The sequence below is a fragment of the Falco peregrinus genome, chromosome 5 (assembly GCF_023634155.1).
Source record: "Falco peregrinus isolate bFalPer1 chromosome 5, bFalPer1.pri, whole genome shotgun sequence".
Lineage (NCBI taxonomy): Eukaryota > Metazoa > Chordata > Aves > Falconiformes > Falconidae > Falco > Falco peregrinus.
Genome location: NC_073725.1, coordinates 61002762 through 61023696, shown reverse-complemented (window position 1 = coordinate 61023696; position 20935 = coordinate 61002762). Strand labels below are relative to the sequence as shown.

General features: G+C 42.7%; 1 protein-coding gene across 2 annotated transcripts in view; it reads right to left on the bottom strand.

The window, feature by feature from the left end:
• Positions 1–20935, bottom strand: part of LOC101922575 (vasoactive intestinal polypeptide receptor) — a 116018-nt gene that overhangs the window by 24352 nt on the left and 70731 nt on the right. For both annotated transcript variants that reach the window (XM_055804923.1, XM_005229533.3), the window contains exons 4-6: positions 17477–17580; positions 12966–13066; positions 10924–11056 (exon numbers count right to left, since the gene is read on the bottom strand). In XM_055804923.1, coding sequence (XP_055660898.1) covers positions 10924–11056; positions 12966–13066; positions 17477–17580 — 338 coding nt within the window. The remainder of the gene's footprint in view (positions 1–10923; positions 11057–12965; positions 13067–17476; positions 17581–20935) is intronic.

Below are 20935 nucleotides of genomic sequence, written 5' to 3'. Positions count from 1 at the left end.
CCCACCTTAGTTAAAGTATAATGTAATTTCTAATGATGATGCAATAACCAAGTAATTGCTCTGCTTGTAAGATTACACGGTATGATTAATTCCCCATCTTGCTATCATGGATTGGAATTCATACAACTGACAAATTCCCAATCAATTTATAACCTAAATATTGTACAGCACTGTTGACAACTATGCATTGTCCATTAATTTCTGTGCATGTTGCAGAGAGATGTCAGGAGAGACTCTAGGTTCCAAATATATGTTGTTGTTTTTCATGGAGTATTTCTCTCAGCTTTTAACTTTTATGTTATTTTATAGAATCATCAAATCATTTAGGTTGGAAAAGACCTTTAAGATCATCCAGTCCAACTGTTAACCTGATGCTACCAAGTTCACTACTAAACCATGACCCTAAGTAAGTGCCACGTCTACATGTCGTTTAAAAATCTCCAGGGATGGTGACTCCACCACTTCCCTGGAAAGTTGTTCCAGTGCTTGACAGCCCTTTCAGTGAAATTTATTTTCCTAATATCCAATCTAAACTTCTGCTGGAGCAACTAGAGGCCGTTTCCTCTTGTCCTATTGCTTGTTACCTGGGAGCAGAGACTGACCCCCACCTGTCAGGCAGGTGCAGAGTGAGGAGGTCTCCCCTGAGCCCCCTTCTCTCCAGGCTGAACCCCCACAGTTCCCTCAGCTGCTCCTCACAAGATTTGTTCTCTAGACACTTCACTGTCTTTGTTGCTCTTCTTTGGATGTGCACCAGCACCCCAATGTCTTTCTTAAGACTTATAAGGAATAAGACTTATTTCTTAAAAGGTTGGTTACTTTCTGAAAGAAAAAAAATGTTGATGGGAGGAGTCAAAATACTGTCCTGGCCTGGGTATTACTGCCTCTGTTAAGAAAGGAAAGGTGAAGGTATTCAACTGGCTAGAAAGATGTTGTCTTAGCCAGAATTCTTTACTGGAAACAAAAAGAAAACTTCTCTTGCCCACTCAAGCAGGGGATTTGTTGCTACTACAGGCTACAGCAACCTCTTACAAGTCACTTTCAGAGAAAAGAGAGGTGGCTTTTCAGTAGTGACTGTTGATCCTGGCTTGGACTTCTCTGGAAGAGGTGGCTAAGATATAATGTTGTGTATTTATAGCCTCAGACTATTTCTTGTCTCATTCCTATGCTCAAGGCTATTGGCTTTTACATATTATCTGTTCAATAAGTTGGCTTTGACAGGAGAGTGGAAAAGCTTGCCACATCCACACTCCTGCAAGAGAAACTGCAGCAGAAAAGACATATCCAGATGTTGGCTTGGCAAGCTGAAAATCGTGAGTATCAATTCATTATCTCAGCCTTCTACTACTGTGCCTAGTCCTCTGCAGAGACAATCTGGCTGTAGGTTTGACCCTACAGAGGCCAATGGCAAAGCCCCTGCTGACTTCAACAGGGGAGCACGATGCCCTGTTGAAGTCAGCAGGGGCTTTGTCATTGCCAAATTTGCAGAAATTCAGCATGATGTCAATGGAAATTGTTGACAGAAACAAACCAGCTTCTTAGTGGGTGATTCTGTTCCTCCAGAAATGAGCCTTTAGGTCAAACCAATTTGCTGAGCAAAAAAAACCACCAAAAAACCCCCAACAAACAGGGAAAAGGAAAACAAAAAGTGTTAATTTACCTGTACCACACTCAACCTTTTGTGTAATGAAAGAAACAACAAATTAAAGCCAAACAAACCAGACTACCTGGCAAAAAGCCATCACATTTATTTCTTCCCTCACTCTAATGCAGTTGTAGACTAGATTCAAACAGGTTAGCAATAAAAAAGTCCCACAAGGTTTATGTTCAAACATGAAGGGAACTGAGGTCCCTTCAAACAAGAAATCTCCTCCTAAATCAGTTGGGTGCCTTTGACTCCTTCCTTCCCTTCCTATCCTGGAGTCTGACAAACGCAAGTAACCTCAAATGATAAACTGCTACACTAGTGGACGGGTCTGAAAATTTTCTTGGAAGATGCATGGAAATTTTGGGTATTGACTTCACACTAACTATGAATAAAGGAATTTGACTAAAGAGATACTTAACATGCCATCTTGATCCAAAGTGGCTTATGTTTGAGGCATATAGCCTTCAGGTTGTGAGGGCCTAAGTTGTCAAGTCCAAAGCCTCACTTAAAGCAATTTCTCATCTATCAGGAATTTCCCCCCCAAAAAAAACCTTCATGAGAAAAATAAATTCATGTCTTGATGATGGACACTTCAGCTCCTGCTGTCCTTAGTGGCTTCAACTGTAAGTCAACCCTATAAAAAGTACGGCAGATCGATCAATGTAACTGCATTCATGGTCACCATCTATCTCAGGCACAGGGATAAGAGGCCTCAAACACACATTTTCCCTGTTAACATGCTGCTCTGCATCACTGGTGCCCCAGAAACATTATGCAAGAGTGTTCTTAAGCCTTGGCAATAACAAATTAATTCCATTCATCTTAACCTGCTTTCCTCTAGGTCATAATACATTACATTTTCATGCACCCATCATTGCCTAAGAGCACACGCTGCAATACTTACTCCATGTCAGCTGTCACTGGGCAATTTATTAAGCCATTATAACCTGGATTTGTGTCTGAGCTTGTTGATTTGTTACTGCTTTCATAAAGCAGAAACGCTATTTCTAAACTGATGAGCTGTGCCGTACAGCCATACACATGCACACACATACTGCTTCAGCAAGTTAAGTCTTGCCTGCTCCCATCAAGGCTATGGAAGGATGGAGACATTAGGGAGAAGCTATTTGGCTCAATTTTCATCTCTCCCGTGCCACCACTTCCACTAAAGCTGGGCCACTACTGAACCTGGATAGAGTATTACTTTTCTGGCTAAAGTGTAATTTCTCTAGCAATAGCTCAACCTACATGGATCCCAAAGTCCCAGGAGATAATCTTGGCCTCTCTTTGCTTTTCCACCTCTTCAATGCCAGCTGAAAACCAGTTGAAACTGGCAAGGCAAATCTAAAAGTTTGTCTCTGCTAATATGGAAGTTAGATGAGACAACCTCTATTTTATGTGCTTGCAACACAGTAAAGCACAGCAGGGTCAGACCCTGTGCTTGCAGAACTGTATTAAAGTAAATGGAGCTGTACCAGTTTACACCAACAAAAAACGTGGTCCACATGACTGCGCTTTACACCTTGCCCACTTCCCATGCAGGCTTCTTCAAATACAATGCTACCTGTTGAATTCAGGCAATTGTGTCTGCTTTTCCTCACGTAAGAAGCGAGCTAAAGCCTTATGACTGTGATCCTCAAGGCTATTTAAGCATTTCTCTTCCACTGATTTTAACAGGGTTTATGTAACTGTCAGTCTTTGAGGGACGCGGCCTTTCTATTTTGCCTCTTAGGCATGCTCGTTCAAATACTGGGGGCAGCCTTGTGAGTATTTCCAAGGTGGTGTTTAGCTCTAGCTGGTGTAGTCTCTGCGTCAGATGACTCAGAGTTGAGTTGAGATGTAAAAATAGAATTATCTTGGTAAATGGGGTAACTGTCCCTATTTATTGCTCATCAGCCACAAAATAATAGCACTTCTGAATACATCCTCATTGATAAGGGAAGTCAACCACAAGGCAGAAACTAGAGGGAGAAGGTGATAATACAGCCCTTCCTCACACTTATCACATTTTCTCTCATTATGGGCAATACTGCATTGCCCTAAGGTGCTAGCCCGTGACTGGGGCACCACTGTGTCAAGAACGACAGTCACTTACGCAAAGAAAGTTCCTGCTCCAGAGCTCTTCCACAGTCTTCACTCCTGGGTTACTTTCAGGAGCAAAGGAGAAGACAAGGAGACAACTCATCCAAGCAAAAATGTGTAAAACTATGTTAGAGGTTGGTGTCCATAGTCTCAGCCCTCTCAAGGGTTGCCTGATATGAGCAGTCCAAGGAGCAGAAGGGGCATAACCCAAGATCTGATACTTTCTCTGACAGAACCCTCTCCAAATTATCAAGCTGCAACAAGGTCATTTACCATGTCATACCAGCATACTCTTCATACAGTCCCTCTGCTGCCTTCTCCTCATCTTGCCTCATCCAGAACACATGCTCTCTCCTCTCTTGTTTCTTCCTCGGCTGCTCTCTCTTCATTGGCTCTCAACCCCTTAGCTTAACCAGCCACAGCTGCACCTTATCTACATCAGCCAACCCACCGCCCATGAAGCCAGCCCACAGCTGTATATTATCCATGCTAATTAACCCAACTTCATTCCACTACATTTCTCCTTGGAGGAATGGATCACTTCATCCATCCTTTGTGGGCCTGACCTGTGGCCAGCTGTCAGGGAGGGAGCCCAGCCAGAGCTCCCATCACACTCTTCCTCTGTTGCTGCTAATTCTGTTGTGTTACAAGTCAGTGAATATCCTGTTTCTCTTCTGTGTAGGGATGCCTACATTGGCCAACTCATAGCTGAAATACAGCCCCATCCTCTGCCTCTCCCACCTTCTACTGCAAATCCCATCTCTCTAAAGCAGAATCCCAATGCCGCGGCACAAACCTTCCTCACTTCCTAGCCTCGCACGCTTCCAGCACCAAAGTGCCTAGCTTCATTCCCCACTACCATTCATTGCCTCTCTTCCCCAAAATGATGATGTTTCACCTTTAGCTTCTCTGACACTCAGTGTTTCCTTCACTCTCCATCATTGCATGTTTTTTTCTTCCTCAACTCAGACCTGAAGCCCATGTTTCCTTCCCATCCCACATCCATTCAGCAGAGCTTCGCCTCTCAATACCACAACCCTTCTTCCCAATCCCTTTTATTCTTTACTTGCTACTGCCAGCCCCAACTGTGGTTGAGTCCCTGTGCAGGATACAGTGCAGTAACCAAGGCTTCCAGTGGGGCAGCCACAAACTGCTGTCTCACCAACACAGAAGGAGGTTACTGGTTGCCATCAGCTCCACAGCAACTCACCTGCGTTCCATCCCTCTTCCTATGGCACACAGATGACTTAGGCCTACTTCATACATGTCAGCGAGGGCTTCGGCAGATAAAGAACTCTTCTGTTCTAGAAGAGATGATGATTTAACATGTTCCTGGATGGGGTATCTCTGGACAATTCCAAAATCCACACAAGAACATAAAACAGTCGAGGTGGATGGTTATTCTATTTCCTGTCCTCATGGCTACTACTGGCCATGGGCTGTTAACATTCCAAACCTCCTACTTACAGCTTCTCGTTACTTCACACACTCTTCATTCACTAAAGTTGCTGCTAAATCCTTAATTTAACTCTGGCACTGATTTTTGAAAGCATAGTTGAGGCATTATTTTTTTATTTTTACTTTTTACTTTTGGGTGAAATTTTCAGTGTTAGGGCCTCTGCTAATTAAGTAATGTAGCTGTAGCCTCTTTGTCTCCTCTTCCCGTCTTGTCTCTGTTTTCTGGCCCTTTCTAGAAGTGCCTCAATACCTTTGGTGAAGTGAAACTTGAAGTGTTAGTATGACATTTAAAAGAGAATTTGCAAGCATATAATGCCTCCATTCCTTCCCCCTGCTTTCTTTTGGTTGTTTTTCACTTCTTTCTATCACTTACAGGACCTTTCTCTAGGTTTGTGGGTTTGTTGTTTTGGTTTTTTTTGTTTTTTTTTTTTCTTCTCCTCTGTCATTTGTTTTGCTGTAAAAATCGGATTGTAGCAGTGATCAACAGATATGGAAATATCAGCAGCTATGGGGATCATATTCCACAGAAGGTGTTTGACAGATTCAAATCTCTTTATCTAACCTCATGGTAAAAATGTAGACCAAGGAGATGGGTGTGTTAAGTTTGTGTTGTGACAGCAACATCACAGAGATCTTCAGAAGAATCTTACGTAGAAACCAAACGCTGTCAAAAAGCTCAGAGAGAAGAAATGAATCCAGTCCATTGCAACACCCATCTCCTGAAGCCAACAGGAATCACTTGGCTGGGTTTCACAGGAATTTGTAGACAGGGTGAGGTGGTTCAGATCAGACACAAGTGGAAGAGCACACTGAGAAACTTACACTTCACATGAGCACTGACTTTTCCTTTGCTTCTTGTGCTGCTCCTTGGGATGCAAACCTCATGTGGCTGCTACCTATTAGTTGGGAAGATTGAGGGTCCCCTTCACTCTACACAGATGAACAAAACAAGGTGAACCTTATTTCACATCGGGCCTCCTTTCCATGGCAAGACAGACTGTAAAGCACTTCGTCATCTCAGGCAGCACCTCTGCACCTGGATGGTCCCATTGAATGCCGTGGATGGGGTACCATTCTGCAGGAATGGGCTGAGCTACTGAAAAAGTGTCAGCTGACGTATTTACACATTTTGGGAACTGATTGAGTTCCCGTTCAAGTCAAGGGAAAGTTTCACATTGTCTTCAGACAGATTTCTGCCAGGCTCTTTCCCCTAAGCCAGTCAGCCAGAGTTCAGCAGATGCTGGTCTGGGCTGCCAAGAAGAGCTCATCCCTCCTCTCCATAGGTGAGAGATGTCTTTCCCAGAGGATGTAACCCAGTGGAAGGGCTGAGTCTCTAATATTCATTTCACTTTTACAGAGTGCACCAAAAGGCTTCTACTCCTCCATCTCTCCAACAGCCTGCATATCAGGACACTCCCACACAAGGCAGAGAATATGGTTATGAGTAGCCTCGGATGGGGGTGCGCTGGAAAAGAAAATGTCTCTGTCTTTAATTTCCACATATAAAGTTCATTTAGGGGCCTGTAGCGGTCATTAATTTGGCCTAAGGAAGCTTATGTGAAAACACCCAATTTTTCACACTGAAAATGAGATATGTGTAGATTCACAATTCCTAAAAGTCCCACCCTCCTTTGCAAAGAATTTTTTTGTTGGAATTTGATTGTCTTATTGGAATGCAAAAAGAAAAAGATAAATGATCTAGTCTCCCTTGGCTGAATCCTCAGCAAAGGCAAATTTGCAGAGCTCAGGAAAAGCCAGCCTGAATTCAAACCGTAAAACCTGATCTTTATTTATATCAAACTTTCGGCTTCTTTGTCTTCAGCTGGGCTGGAAATGTGAGTGGTTCCACATTATGCTATCCAGATACTACAGTAATGGAACTATGTCAAAACCTATCCATAAAAACATTAAAAAATCAACTGAAATGACAACTGAAGTCTTCAGTTCAATCCTTCCACTGGGTTTGCTGTTTTGGCTACTGTGTTTCACAGGGAGTTCTCCAGCAGCAGAAGGAAAGGGAAGGACAAAGTGTGGGAATGCAGAGACAGAAGGTCACAAGGCTCAAGAAAACTAACGTGAAAAACTACAACTTGTAAGAAGGCCTCTTGCGCCTAGCAGTAAAAAAAGCCTGAGAAGAAGAAGAACGCAGGCAAACATGGGCTGGGAAGTAGTGCAGTTTTTCATGCAGTGTGTGTAATCACTGGATGCAATAAAACCACGTGCGGCGAGTTGAGTTTTCCATCAGAAATGACTGATTACTGAGACAGAACATATTCTGGATGAATCAAAATGAATAGCTATTGAAGAAGTTGGAGTGGGTGATTTCACAGACCCCCTCCTAGCCTGCTCACCTCTGCGTCTGAAGTGCTTAAAGCCCATATTGTTTAACACACTTGAGTATATGACTATTTTTAAGCACTTTAAGCCAACAGGTTGATTCAGTTACAAATAATAACAGGCATTCTTTATGACTAATGGCCTGACAGAGAGAGAGAAAGTGGTTTTGGTCTATAATGACTGTCGGTACCTTGGGCAATATGCTGTGTGCATGCTGTGGCCATCAGACTCTGCTGTTTCCACCCCTCTAGAAAATTCAAGGTCCCTGCAGTGCTTCGTTTCCCACTGGAAAATCCCACAGCAGGCTTTCGGAGGGCCAGCCTTCTCGGAAGGGCAGTCTCCATGCTCTGCATGAGCCACGGGATCCCCACTGTGCCTAAGAACAAGCCTAATTGATCTGGGCAGCTGAGAGGGGAAGACACAAGGGACATGTAAAGCTATTGCTGCTGAGTATGCTTGGTGTGGGACAAAGGGCCTGCGTCACCTCGTGCAGGTCCTGAAAGCTATCATTTAAGCCTGCTACATTTAATTACAAAAACAAGCCTTGCTTGCTGAATCAGGGTTTCTGTCCCCTGAAAACAGGCTGAATTTTTCACCCAAGCCACAAGACTTCTTTTCCCCAGCAGTGGGTTTTTCAAGGAGTTCAAGGAGGCTATGGGTGCCACACATCCCTCTGTAACAACCACCTGGAGCACAGCGCATGTTCTGGCTCATGTGATGTCTCAGTGATACTCATCACATGTATTTTGGCTGCATTGGCCATGAAATGCTTACCGCCGCATTCTCAGGCTCTGTGGCCCAAAAATGCCCAACACACTTAATTTTTCAGGGTGTTCATGTTAAACTCAAAATAATTTGAGTTTAAAATGGCATAGAGTTAATACTGTAACTGAGGTTGCCCACAGTATGCAAAATGAAGTAAAAATGCTGTTGCAGCACAGCCTATAAACTTTTTTTAAAATTACATATACACATACATGTAGTGGAGTTTGTAGTTAATTGGAGGAGAATTGATGCATTTGTTGTTGGAAAGCTTAAAATAGTTTTGTGTGGCTGGTGCATAGAACAGAATTTTAAGTCTTCTCACTGCAACAGGTAATACCAGATTCAGGAATCTGGTCCCTTCATCAGAAATGCTGCGAGATGTCTTTGTTCATTTGGATTTTATAGCATCGAGCGTGTTCTGGAAAGCGGAAGCCTTTATCCGTTTTTTCTTAAAGGAAATAAGCTCAGTACTTTCTCTTCTAATAAAACCCTGTTATTCCTTGGGTTTGTCCTCTTCTAAAACAGTGGTGAAAGCATGCAGTAAATCGAACTGTGTTCAAATAACTCCTCAGACTGAAGGACCTCAAGGCCACATCTCGCCATTATACACAAAACCTTCAATAAATTGTGTATCAGGCCCTGGCTAGATGGACTAGTACCCACACCTCCCAAGTCAAAACCTTATCCTGCAAGTTCAAAACACAAGCAAATCAATTATTTAACTTAACTCAAGCCAACCTAACCCAACCACACCCACACAAACCCAAGAGATTTTACAGCTATTTCTGCAAACAGATGAATATTAGGAGAGGCATTTTGATTGCATTTCATGTAGTGTTTTTTCCCCATGACCTAAAAGGTTGTCTGAAATTCTGGGTCAGGATGGGTACAGATTTTGCAAGGGGTATGCTCAGCCTAGTGTAGTGGAGCTAATTTGTTCCACATCTTTTTATCACCCTTGTGTATCACCCAGCCATTCACCCTGAGCTGGCATTTAACATGAAAATCCTCTGATGGGGGGAAACACACACAATAGTGGTAGCCATGGATCTGCCTGCAAGCACACTGGCTTCCAGGAGCTGTAGATTCTGCAGGACAAAGTCTTGTATTACTGCCCAGAAGTGTTTCTGGATGGATGGTTGAAGCAAACACTTCTCACGTAGCTTTCTGCAGTTGTGCCTCAGTCACGACCCAGTGCAAACTCCCGCAGGGGTAAGAGGTTAGTTCAAACTCCACGGCTCATTGGGTTCTTGGCTCCTCTGCCAATTAGCACGAGCAGTTATCTGTGCCAGCAGACACCAGGCAATTGTTTATTGCAGTTTATGTGTCCTTCAAACCATTCATGGACCTTCACAACAAAACCCCATTGCTAAAGAATACAGATCCCAGTGAACCAGAGAGGGGAAAAAACTCTGGAGGGTCACTGCAATGGGAACGCACCCTGCTGCAGGACAGTTCTCAGGGAAAAGCTGGGAGCGGGCTGCTCTGGTATCAACCGAGAGGTGCTCAGGCAGAAAGGTCATTATAAACAGCAGCAACAGGACTCAGGGTAAGGATACAGAAAAGCCAGAGGGCAAGGAAGAAACTGGGTGGGTGGAAGAGAAAAGAGAATCTTTTTCTGGTGCTGTATGACATGAAAAAACAGGTCCAGAAGGGATCTGCTGGACTGCTGTGCCCAGTCCCCTGCTATTACCAGCAAGCAGCTCATCTAATGTTATGAATTTATTATGGAGGGTTCCTTTATTTTTTGGCTGACTTCTGATCACATCTCTTTATTTTGGAGATTTCAATTTCCTGCCTAAATTTATTCATGACTAGTGTCCTCTTACGTCAATATGGCCTTTAGATAAACAGCTCTTCTCCCTCCTTAATGTTTGCTCCAGCTGATAACACTGAGTTTGAAAGTGGAAAAAAATATCCCAGCTCCTTTATTGCCCTCATCTATCATCCCAGTGGGGAAATCTCACAGTTGCAGACAGCTAGCATGGGATACAGATTAAAAATAGACAATGAAATCTACACATAGATTTCCTGCCTAAACTCCTGCAGGGATCTGGTCACTGCAATCAGTGGAGCCCAGAGAGCCATCCAAATGCAGGTGCCTTCTTCAAAGCAAGTTGAAGAGCTCTCCAGGCTCCACCAAGTATATTAACTAGAGCTTGACTGACTATGATTGCCCTTTACACATGTAGCTTATGTACAGGCACTTACTCCGTGGATACCTAAAGTTAAGTGAATCTGGGTCTGGCTGCTGCTCTCACTCAAGGGAAAGGTTTTATTGGATCCCTAAACACACGACTGCAAGTCTCCTTTGACCAGGCTATCCAAGAAATGACCATGGGACTTGGAGATGGACACAGGACTGACAAGAGCCCCAAAATCTTGTAGAACCCCAGTTATGGGTTTGACCTTTGAAGGGACCAGATGACTGTGAACTTTTGACCCTGCTAATTTTTTTAATGCCTTTTCCATACATATTAAAGTGTAGCAATCATGTTTCTGTTTCTTTCAAACCAGAAAGAACTTGAAATCTTCCTAAAGTACTGTCTCACATGCATTTGCCAGGTAATTTTTGGTGCATTGCTTAAGAGTAGCAACAGAATAAGGTGGAAACTTTAATGTGCATGGCTACTTACTGAACTCACAAAGCAGTGTTCAGATTCTCCGCTTTCAAATAGGATGACATCTTTTATGAAGACTGCGATGGCTCTCATTATGAAGGACATGAAGAGGTGCATATGAATATAATTTCGAGTACAGTGTAGTTTTCTGTTGGGAAGGGATGAAACAACATTGAATAGCAACGCTTCTCAAAAGCATTATTTATCTATTTACATGTTTCTTCTGCCAAGATATAGACTTACAATTAGAGATCAGAAGCCCTGAGATGGACTGTGTTCTGATGTAAAACACAGAAAATCCACTTAAGCCTTTTAAAATCCACAAAACATGTGGCAATCCATACATCTGCAGCAGTGCTGCTCCTCTTCCAATTCTCAGAAAAAAAGGTCAGAATACAGAATGACAGAAAACAGGTCCATCATGCTGTTCTCTACTGGAAAAGAGATCTTTCTGACTAAGCAAACTGTGCTCACTATAAAGGTCTGTTTTCTACAGAATGTTTATACTGCAATAATTCTTTCCAAAGTGAAATGTTTCTTCAGGAAGAGAAATAGCTTCTAAGCAGCTGCTGCCAAAATTAACACATATTACAGGCTTTCTGTAATACGAATATATTTTCACTTAAAATTTACTAGTTATTAATCATATAAAGAACATCGCCAGGGTTTTTCTGTCCCTTGCCCACTAATATTTTGAAGATTAATTCTGACCCAATAGGTCTTTTTTTTCCAAATGAGACTTTACATCAGCTAAAGGGAAAGGCCTGACACTCTGGAAATGGGCACTTTGTATAGTCATCAGCACCACAACAGACCTCTCAGCAACATGATCACATTACCACCTCTTAATGAGTCACTGTGCACTGGCAGACTTCATGCTCTTAACCTCTGACAATGGCACGATAACGTGATGGAGCCAGGTCCTCTGTGCTTGCAGGCGAAGGCAAGTCAAATGACGCTGTTTCCCACAAGCGAAGAGCATGAATCCCGACAGTTTCATTAGCTTGGCTGGCACCTTGTACCTTGTTGAGATGAGATAATTTGCATGTGTGTCTGATGCACTCTCCCCTTGTAAGAGGAGTGGGGAGAGCACGTGTGCTGAGAAGTGCAAAGATCTTGAAGGGTGAGGCCAGTCTCGGTGTGAGTTACCCTAGCACGCGTGCTGTTTCCCACAGCTTTCTTTGGGGGCAATGTTTGGACCAGACTGTCATAAACTGGAAAACCATATAATGCTTTTCAGGGAAGCCATCGGAAAGTGGCACGAGGAGATGGAATCACATCTAGAAGGTTCTTCCATCTTACAGAGGTCTGCTTTTTGCTGTTCTCCCTATACGTAAATAACATTATAATAGGAGATTACCTTATATGCAGACTCCTTCATTAGAGGCACCCCAATTTAGATATCTGACACGATTACAAACAACAGAGACTGAGGATGAATTACTCTGCTGCAATCTAGGCACCTAATGCCACTTGCTATGCTGTATCTGACCATCAACCCATAAGGGCTCTGGTCTCCTGAAGGTCCTGAATCATACCTGCTACCCTTGTGCACAGCCCAGAGGCTCCGGCATGCCTTCAGAGACTCTGGGTGTCTGTGTCTTGCCACAGAGCTACAGCAGGAAGCACCTGTGAAACAGACTTTGGGAAGCAGATTTGGGGTGTGATCCCCCTGTACCATTTTGAATACCTACTTAAGTAGAAATGCATCATTCCACAGTATACACACACACCATACAGTCTAGGTCTTTGTGACCTATAACAAGATTATGGGATAACAGCCTCTAACATAGAGATCCATCACATCATAAACTACGTTCAATGAGATGATTCCACCTAAATAACTGGACTGGGGTTATAACTCTCACACAAAGGCCACAAATCAAACACCAGAAAACAGTGGTACTGAAAGATGGAGGAACTTTCCTCCCCTGTCCAACTGAGACTTGACAGAAGTCTTTTGCATCCATCTGTAACAGCCATAGCCTACAACTTAAACAGCCGCTATGTCCTTTCAGTCATCCTCTTACCTATACCTTATTTACTCATGGCCTTACCTGAAGAGGCATAAAATGATCATAGCAGCTGTGAGAGCAATAAGCGATAAGGTATGTCCAATGGTGTAGCCGGTCTTGACTGTGCCATAGAACGTCGTTTGCTAATGTGAAGGGAAGAAACAAAACATGTTTATCAAGGAGCTGCCAACACACATTCCCAAATAGACCATCACTGAGCTTTTACTGACTTTCTCGGTGAGACAAGGAAATTACCCTACTCCATTCTCTTAAAAAAACCTCCAGCCCTTCACCCCTTAAAATCCCATCCAGTAGAGTACATGATTCAAATACCACCAGTGCAAATAAGAACGTGTCTGGTTGCAGTAGAGCTTGGATCACTCCAAAACCAGGTTTGTTACAGCTACACAAGGGAAAAGTTCATGCAGGAACGAGCCTGATTTGACACCTGCAGAGACAGCTACATGGTAATAATCTTGTGGAACAAGGATGACTGATGTTCGGTTAAGCAGCGCACTGACACGTCGGCTCTGAGATGGTATGATGAGCTTCATCTTATTAAGGAAGTTTGAGGACAGAACTGGTCTGGAAATTGATTTGCTTTTGTGGAAGCTAGACATTGTGTTTTGGCAAGTAAAAACTTAAAATGTTTGCACTGAAATCGCAGATATGCTAATTCAGAAATATATGTTAAGTAGGAAATAATTTCACAGCTTTTCTCTTCTACAGCACACAGAGGGAATCTCTGAGCCTGGGCACCACGGGACTTCAATCCAACTGGGAATCCTGATCTAAATAAAATGAGGAAGTAAGGCAACAAAACTCCAGCTCTCCTAAGGCTCTCCAGCAACACTCTGGATAAATATAATTTGATTTTGAGCGTAAAGAAAGAGCAAAAGATCAATTGGTATTCGGAAATTTGTTTCATCAATGAAAAAACCCAAGTTTTTATGAGAAACTAACTTAGTTCGTGGAAAATCTTATTTTTCCAGCTCTTGATTGACCCTCCTTTGCCCTCCTTGTCACTATTTTCTATAAAAATACCCAAACAACCAAACACACAAACAGCAGTTTAGACAGAAAATCTAATCCAACCTTGTTTGGGAAAACACTTTAATAACAGTAAGGGTTGACATTTTTATATGCTATTTTCACAGGCCTTGACAAGTACTAGGTAGTTCACAGAATCAGTGAGGCTGAGAGGAGCAGTAATCCTCTAGCATTAGCACAAGCCAGCTTGGAGTGGTGTTAAAACAAGACAGAGCTTTCAGAGAGCGCAAAGACTCCACTGGATGCATCTCTATTGCTTCTTAGCCCACAGACTTCAGGGATGGCTACAAGTATGCTGCCTTTACAGCCCTGTTCGATGAACTCACACCACTGAGAGCTTTTCGTCAGTAACTCTGAATACGTAATTCATAGCAAGGGTTTCAGGCCAAGTTATCTACCTGATCTTGTCCATATGATGCCAGGAGGCTGCTATGGTGATGGACTCACCCATTACGGTATGGTCATTCCTCAGGCTCATTCATATGCACTGCATGGAGGGACTTGTGCTGCAGCAAGGAACAGCCGAGGTTCCACCTTTCTACCCCACCGCCTTGCAGATTCCACCCAAAACTAAATATAGCCTTGTCTCCAGTCTTATTGGAGTTTGGGATCCCAAAGGCAGCTGAGACTTTTCCAAGAGAGCAGAACTGTTCCAGGAAAGACCTCCCAACAGATGGAGGAAGCTTGTGGTACAGGACTGAGTCTGAGGAAGAGGTTGTCCCACACCACGTTTAGGACAGCAGAGAAACGGAAGAAAAAAAAAATTAAGAGGGATTATAGGAGATGTCAGCAGTGGGGCGGTGGATGGAAACTCTCCAGTGTGTATACAGGTATAGGCCTTCTACTTCTTAGGAGTTACTCACAGGAGCAAGTTAGGGACAAGAAGATCTTGGTGTTACTCAACAACCAGTTCCCTGCCCTTATATTTTACAGTGACCAATTCTTCTTGCGTACAGAGATGATTCTACATTCAGCTTTGATGTAGCATGTGGGGTCATCTCTGTTCTGGGAACAGCACATAGTGGCTTCCCACTCTTCATTTGCACTTGCTAATGACAAACGCTTCCTATTTTACAGATATCAAAGCAGAGAATTTGACCCAAGATCATAAATGGAATTGGAATGTCACTCAAGAGCTCAGATTACTAGAATATTCATATTAGAAAAAAGAGGGATTTGGAGAAGTGAAGGAAATGCATGCTAGGGTGCCTGGGTTCTAGCTGTAGACCTAGAATGATTTACAGAATGGAATTAGGCAATTTCATCATTCTCTTTCTAACTTCTAAAAGCCTCCACGTAATTTCACGGAAATGTGATAACAACAATTAGTTAAGGTAGACGTTAAACTAAGATTAACTGAGAATTAGCTTCCTTGGTTTCTGTTCAGTAGCCTCTACATTTGTCCCTTGGTAACTGAGATTAAACTGTGAAAGATTTAAATTTGTAAGAGAAAAAGAACAGAAATACTGATATCAAGTCTTTCATTAGTCCTGCACCCAAACATGCTTTGGGTTCATGTCACCAAGCCTAAAGTCATCTTGGGCTTCCTCTAGAGTAAATGCAAAGGGGTCCCTCTGGAGAGAAATGTGGGGTGAACTGATCTCTGGAGGTGTCTGTATTCTTCACCATTTTCAGACAGAGCCTATGGGGACACCTGGGACGGTCCCTCTCTGAGCAGATGGAGGCACACGAGGGAGAAGTTGTGCACCACATCTGACAGTGGGACAGCAAACCAACCCCCCATTTGCTAACACGTGGCTTTTAAAGGTCAGGTTGGAGAAGGAATCATTACCACTGCAAAGATCATAAGTGCACAAGTTTGGTGCCTACATCATCTGCTCCTTAGGGACTGCCAGAATTCACAACTAAAATCTTACACACAGCCCTTATTTATTTTTCATATTTTTCTTGTTGTTTCTGACCTGAGACCAAGTAGCTGTTAAAAGTGCATGAAGTATTTTAAGCATGTAAGGTTATCAGTCTGTTCTGGACCTCATGTGCCACAGAGCCTGCTGTTCTCCTTTTATTCTATTCCCTTTACTCCTTCCCGCCCAAACTGACAGCCAATTCAACAACAACAAAAATCTATTCTTCTTCACAGGCTAGGACTACATGTTCACCCCCCTCAGCCACCTTTCACACAAATTAGACTTAAACAGCATGACAAAACCACGGAAATTGAGAGAAAATAATTAAGAAAGAATTAAAAGAACACAATACATGTTCTCTTGGTAACACGGCACTCTGGCAGTGCTGCAATCCATTGGATTGCCAAAGCATGTCCAAGGAATTCCCAAATCCCCTTCGCAGCTGGAACATAAATCAGAGCTCTCTCTTGGTGGAGGACCTTCCCCGGGCAGACCCGTAACAATGTCTTTCACAACGCGCAACTGGTGCCACACAGCTCGATGTGAGAAACGGGACGCTTGAGGATGTGAAGGGGCACTGACCTCGAAGGCAGGCTAAAGGCTCTTTTCAGCAGAGCCCTGAAATTCTTTGTGCAGATTTCCCTTTGCTGTTTTCTGTATTCTTTCACTATTAAGGCTGGGTCAGTCCTGTTCAGATTCTCCTTTAGCTCCCTGAGTGCTTTGGCAATGTGTGACCATACACAAAGCCCTCTCACCGTATTTACTCATTATTGAGATTCTTATGTCCAATGTTTGCAAACACTGACATAAAACAGAAAAAAAACACATGGGCATAGGTTTAATAGAAACATGTGGTCACAGTGAAATACAATTGTTTGCCAGCATAAGCTTTTCCTTGTTGACTATGGGACAGCTGTAGGGGAATAGTTTAGATTAGATGTTGAACTTTCAGTTAGGTGAGGTGAATCTTGCTTATAACAACATTTGTTATCCTCTTTAGACTTTACCCTTCATGTCTCAGCATGCAGCAAGCCAGTAACAAATTCCTTCCTCTGTAATGACAATACTCTATAAAGCTAATTATACCCAGGTCAGTGATTACTAATTTACACACAGACAGTATCCCAGGGAGCTTGTGGATTTCCTTACACGATTCAGTAACACTGCCTGAAAATTTGTATGTTCCCTACAGTGGTCTAGATATTTATCTGGTTGAGATCAGCAGAGCAGCACTGAGGGCAAATGAGTTATATCCTTTTATCCCTTTTGATTTTTTGATGCTTATATTGGCCTCGAAATACTGGAATCACAATATCTACGTCAGGATAAATAGAAACAGGGAGGGCTTGTCTCAAAGTTGAACATGGAAAAAGCACCTGAAGTTATGTGTGGGCATCAAGGAGACACTGGTATAATCTTCTGAGGTGCTAATTTTCTGTCACTCCCCTGGGAATTGAAGGGAGGATCATCTCTTTGACCAGACATTGATGTCTGCTTCCAGGGAGCCTCAAGAGGATACTTCATTCTTGAGGAATCAGAGTGGGAATGGAAAAAAATCGGGCATGGGAAAAGATTGTGTGATTCTGATAGTGATCCCTGGTAAATCTTGATGTCTACTCATCCAGGTTTACAAACCTCTTCCCCTGGAGTGCTGTTGGAATCATATCCACAAGCTATGGCATATGGTGCAGGATACACATCCGTCCAGCCCTGGCTCGTACAATTCCTGCTCACGTTCCCTGGAAGAAAAAAAAAAGATGGTTTAAAAAGAAATGTTCACCTTGCTGTTAAACAAATGATTGCCTTTTGTGGACTCAAATGACAGAGCACATTTCTTGTAACAAGAGTAAAATTCTCATACTTCTTCTCTGTTATGAAGTGCTGACATTACACAGAACACACAAATGGGAGGGACCTGTTGGGTTGTAAAGTTCAGACCTCAAAACCAAGTACATTTTAATACCAAGGTGCCCACAAAACATCTTTTCTAATGGTACCATAAAGCTAGTTGTACCCAGACCTTTTGTTGCTGGCACTGCACCAATACGGTTTGTGTTATTGTCATACTGCCTTTGTTCATGGGAAAATTTTCATCTAAATGGGGAGTGAAGTATTTACATACTTCACTTTGCTCCTGAGAAGCCAGGACAGGGATGGATGAAGTGCTCCATTTCAGTGTTTCACATTATGCAGGTAAGGTCGGAGGTCTGGGAACTGAATGCAGTCCTCAGAACTCAGACCTTGCCTTCATGATGAGCTCAGATCAAATGTGATTCCTGGGAATCTACTACGCTCTTGTTTGACAACCAAATACTTCAAAAGTTGGCTATGATGGGAGAAAAACCAGATACTGACAACCTGTATTGCAGGTTTTAATATGTATACTCAAAGACAGGAGGATTTCCTGGGCTCTTTAAGCAAGCTGAGTGCCTAGGGCCTCCAACCAGCTATAAAGAGCCTTAATTAACATGAGCATGTTTCTGCTTCAGCCAAATGTGATGAAACTGTGAGGTTGGCGTGGTGCTCTGGCACTCTGCTTCCTGGCACCCCCGTATTGTATGGGGGCTGTCCAGTGCAACCCAGTTCTCACCTTGTAGGACATCTCTGCATCCTGCCCCAGCTGGCCCTCTAACCCACATGGACCAGGGGCTGTACAGACATTCATCAAACAAAAGGAGAGACCAACAACCTGACCAGGACAGGCTTCACCCTACAAGGTTCATAGTCTAAAAGGCCAAGACTGATGTTTGTCACACAGAAATAAGAAAGAAGCAACACATCCAACAGCACACTGCAAACTCCCCAGCTCCCACTCCGACTCCTGGCCCCTATGCTGTCCATCTCATGTGAATCACAGTACTGTGGCATTATTTATCACAGAAAACTGCCTGCCATCCTTGACTGGAAAGCTGGTACGGTAAACCAGAATGAACAAACAGCAGTCACAACTTGCTTCTTAGACAAAGAATTACATCAGTCAAACTCAAGAGCTTTGCAAACTTTTCCAACAATGGGGTTCTTTGCACACAGGAATAATAAAACTTCTGCAAAACAGGAGCAAATCAGGTATGCAGCTATGAGTCATGAAAACATTAAAGCATCACCTCCAGGACTTTCTGACAACTGAGTCATCTGAACATCTTCCTCACTGTAGACCTGTCTTGCACTGAAACCAGCAGCAGCCTATCCCCTGGCTTAATTCACTGCTTGAATCCCTGTAGCAGGTGGAATCTAACACTAAAACTTGCCTCTGTAATTTGTCTTTACAACAGATCAAAACCCCACAAAGGCTCTGGTGCCTCTCTTGATTTTAACAACAAAGTTAACTTTAGCACAGTTTGGTGGGTTGCTGTTCCCCAGGCTTTTTCTGCACAGTCACTGTTTGCATTGTTTTTTACCAGGGTTCGTATCGGGATCATAAGCGATCTTGTGCAAACAAATCAAGGACATGACTGGTACTTTCCCCCCCCCCCCCCCAGGTGTTATGCAATTTCTGTTATTTCTTCTTCATTACAATGGATCCCATTATCTGAACTTTTCTGCCTCCTATTTCCTGCTCAAAACTCCTCCTCTCTGTTTGGGGATCCCCTTAGCTTTCATGGTGGCTTTGATTCTTTGCTTCTTATTCTCAGTGAATTGAGAAGTGCTTCTCAGCTTAATTTTCTCATATTTTTCCTTCTTCTTTTTAAGTGCACTCCCTCACAATTACTTGATTATTTTGTAGTTCTTCTCACTGCTCCCAAGAATACTTTCAAAAGTTGTCTTAATGATTTTGCAGATGTGGAAACTAAGTTAGGGGGGAAGCACAATGATACAGAATCAATGGGATTAAAAAATAGTAATACAAATGTCCCTGGTTTTGGGGAAACTCACTTCCCAGAGAAGTTTTTCTACCATCCTTTGCTGCTCATGTCACTTTTTGATGTGCAAATTCACACACATGGTGTGATACAACAAGTCGTTTTACTGACTCTCATGTTCTGTATTAGATGTCTGGGAGGTGCAAAAACTACAAGGTTACAAGACAGATTTTACACACCACAGTTTTGGCTCAAGTGATGGATGATGTCTCCTCTCAGAGCAAACAACATTTCTAATTACTATTACTTACCAGACTACTTTCAATACTGAAAGTGAACATAACATTTGGAAAAGTGCCTCACAAGGTTAGTCTTACTCTGAGATTTACAGCAGCAAACTTCAGACCAAAGTATTAAACTGAATTTTTTATGTTACAACATTAAATCCCAGCTCTGCCACAGACCTCCAGTGAAACTGCAGCTGGTTCTTGTGACATCTCTGCGTATCAGTTTCCCCACCAACAACAGGACTTTGGTAATAAAGTCTGATCTTCTGTCAACGAGAAGGCAAAGTGTTCAAAGTACCAGAAGTTTTATATGCTGTTCTCCAGAACCATTTCCCATTAACTTGTGTTTCTCAATACTTTGTGTAACACAAATTCTCCCTAGAATGATGCACTAATGAAGTACATTGAAACCACAAAATGTAAGTGGCCGTATCAGAAAAGACAAGAGTTCCTGGACTTGCAAATGGAATCTCCAGCCTTTGAAAGTTCAGAACATTTCCAAAACTTTCCTATTTCCTATCAGACTGAAGCTATTTAAAAAAAAAAAAACAACAACAACTGTATTCCTGGAGAATTAATGAGAAAGGGTATCAGGGTTTTTTAACTCAGCAATGCATGGTGGAGGAGATTCACTGAGAGCTGGAAAGCATCCTACTGCCAGTAGGTTTGTGCTGTGGGATCTCCTCCACATTGTGGGAAGAGGAGGTTCAAGTTGCTCATGCAAACAGAGTCCCCTCAGTAGGCTGGTATTAGTTAACTGCCATGAAATAATCTGCCTTTTTGTGGGGTTTGTATTTCAGTTTGATCAGAAACATTACAACCGTCAAACTGGTGCATCTGCTCTTAAAAGCCACATCCATTTGAATAAGATGAGGTTTTTCATTTAGAAGAAGAAAAAAAAAAAGTTTAATTTGTAAAAGTCACAACTCTCAGTTACGATAACAACAAGAACTTAGCTTCTTGCTTTCCCTAAATCACAGAATGGTTGAGGTTGGAAGGGCCTTCAG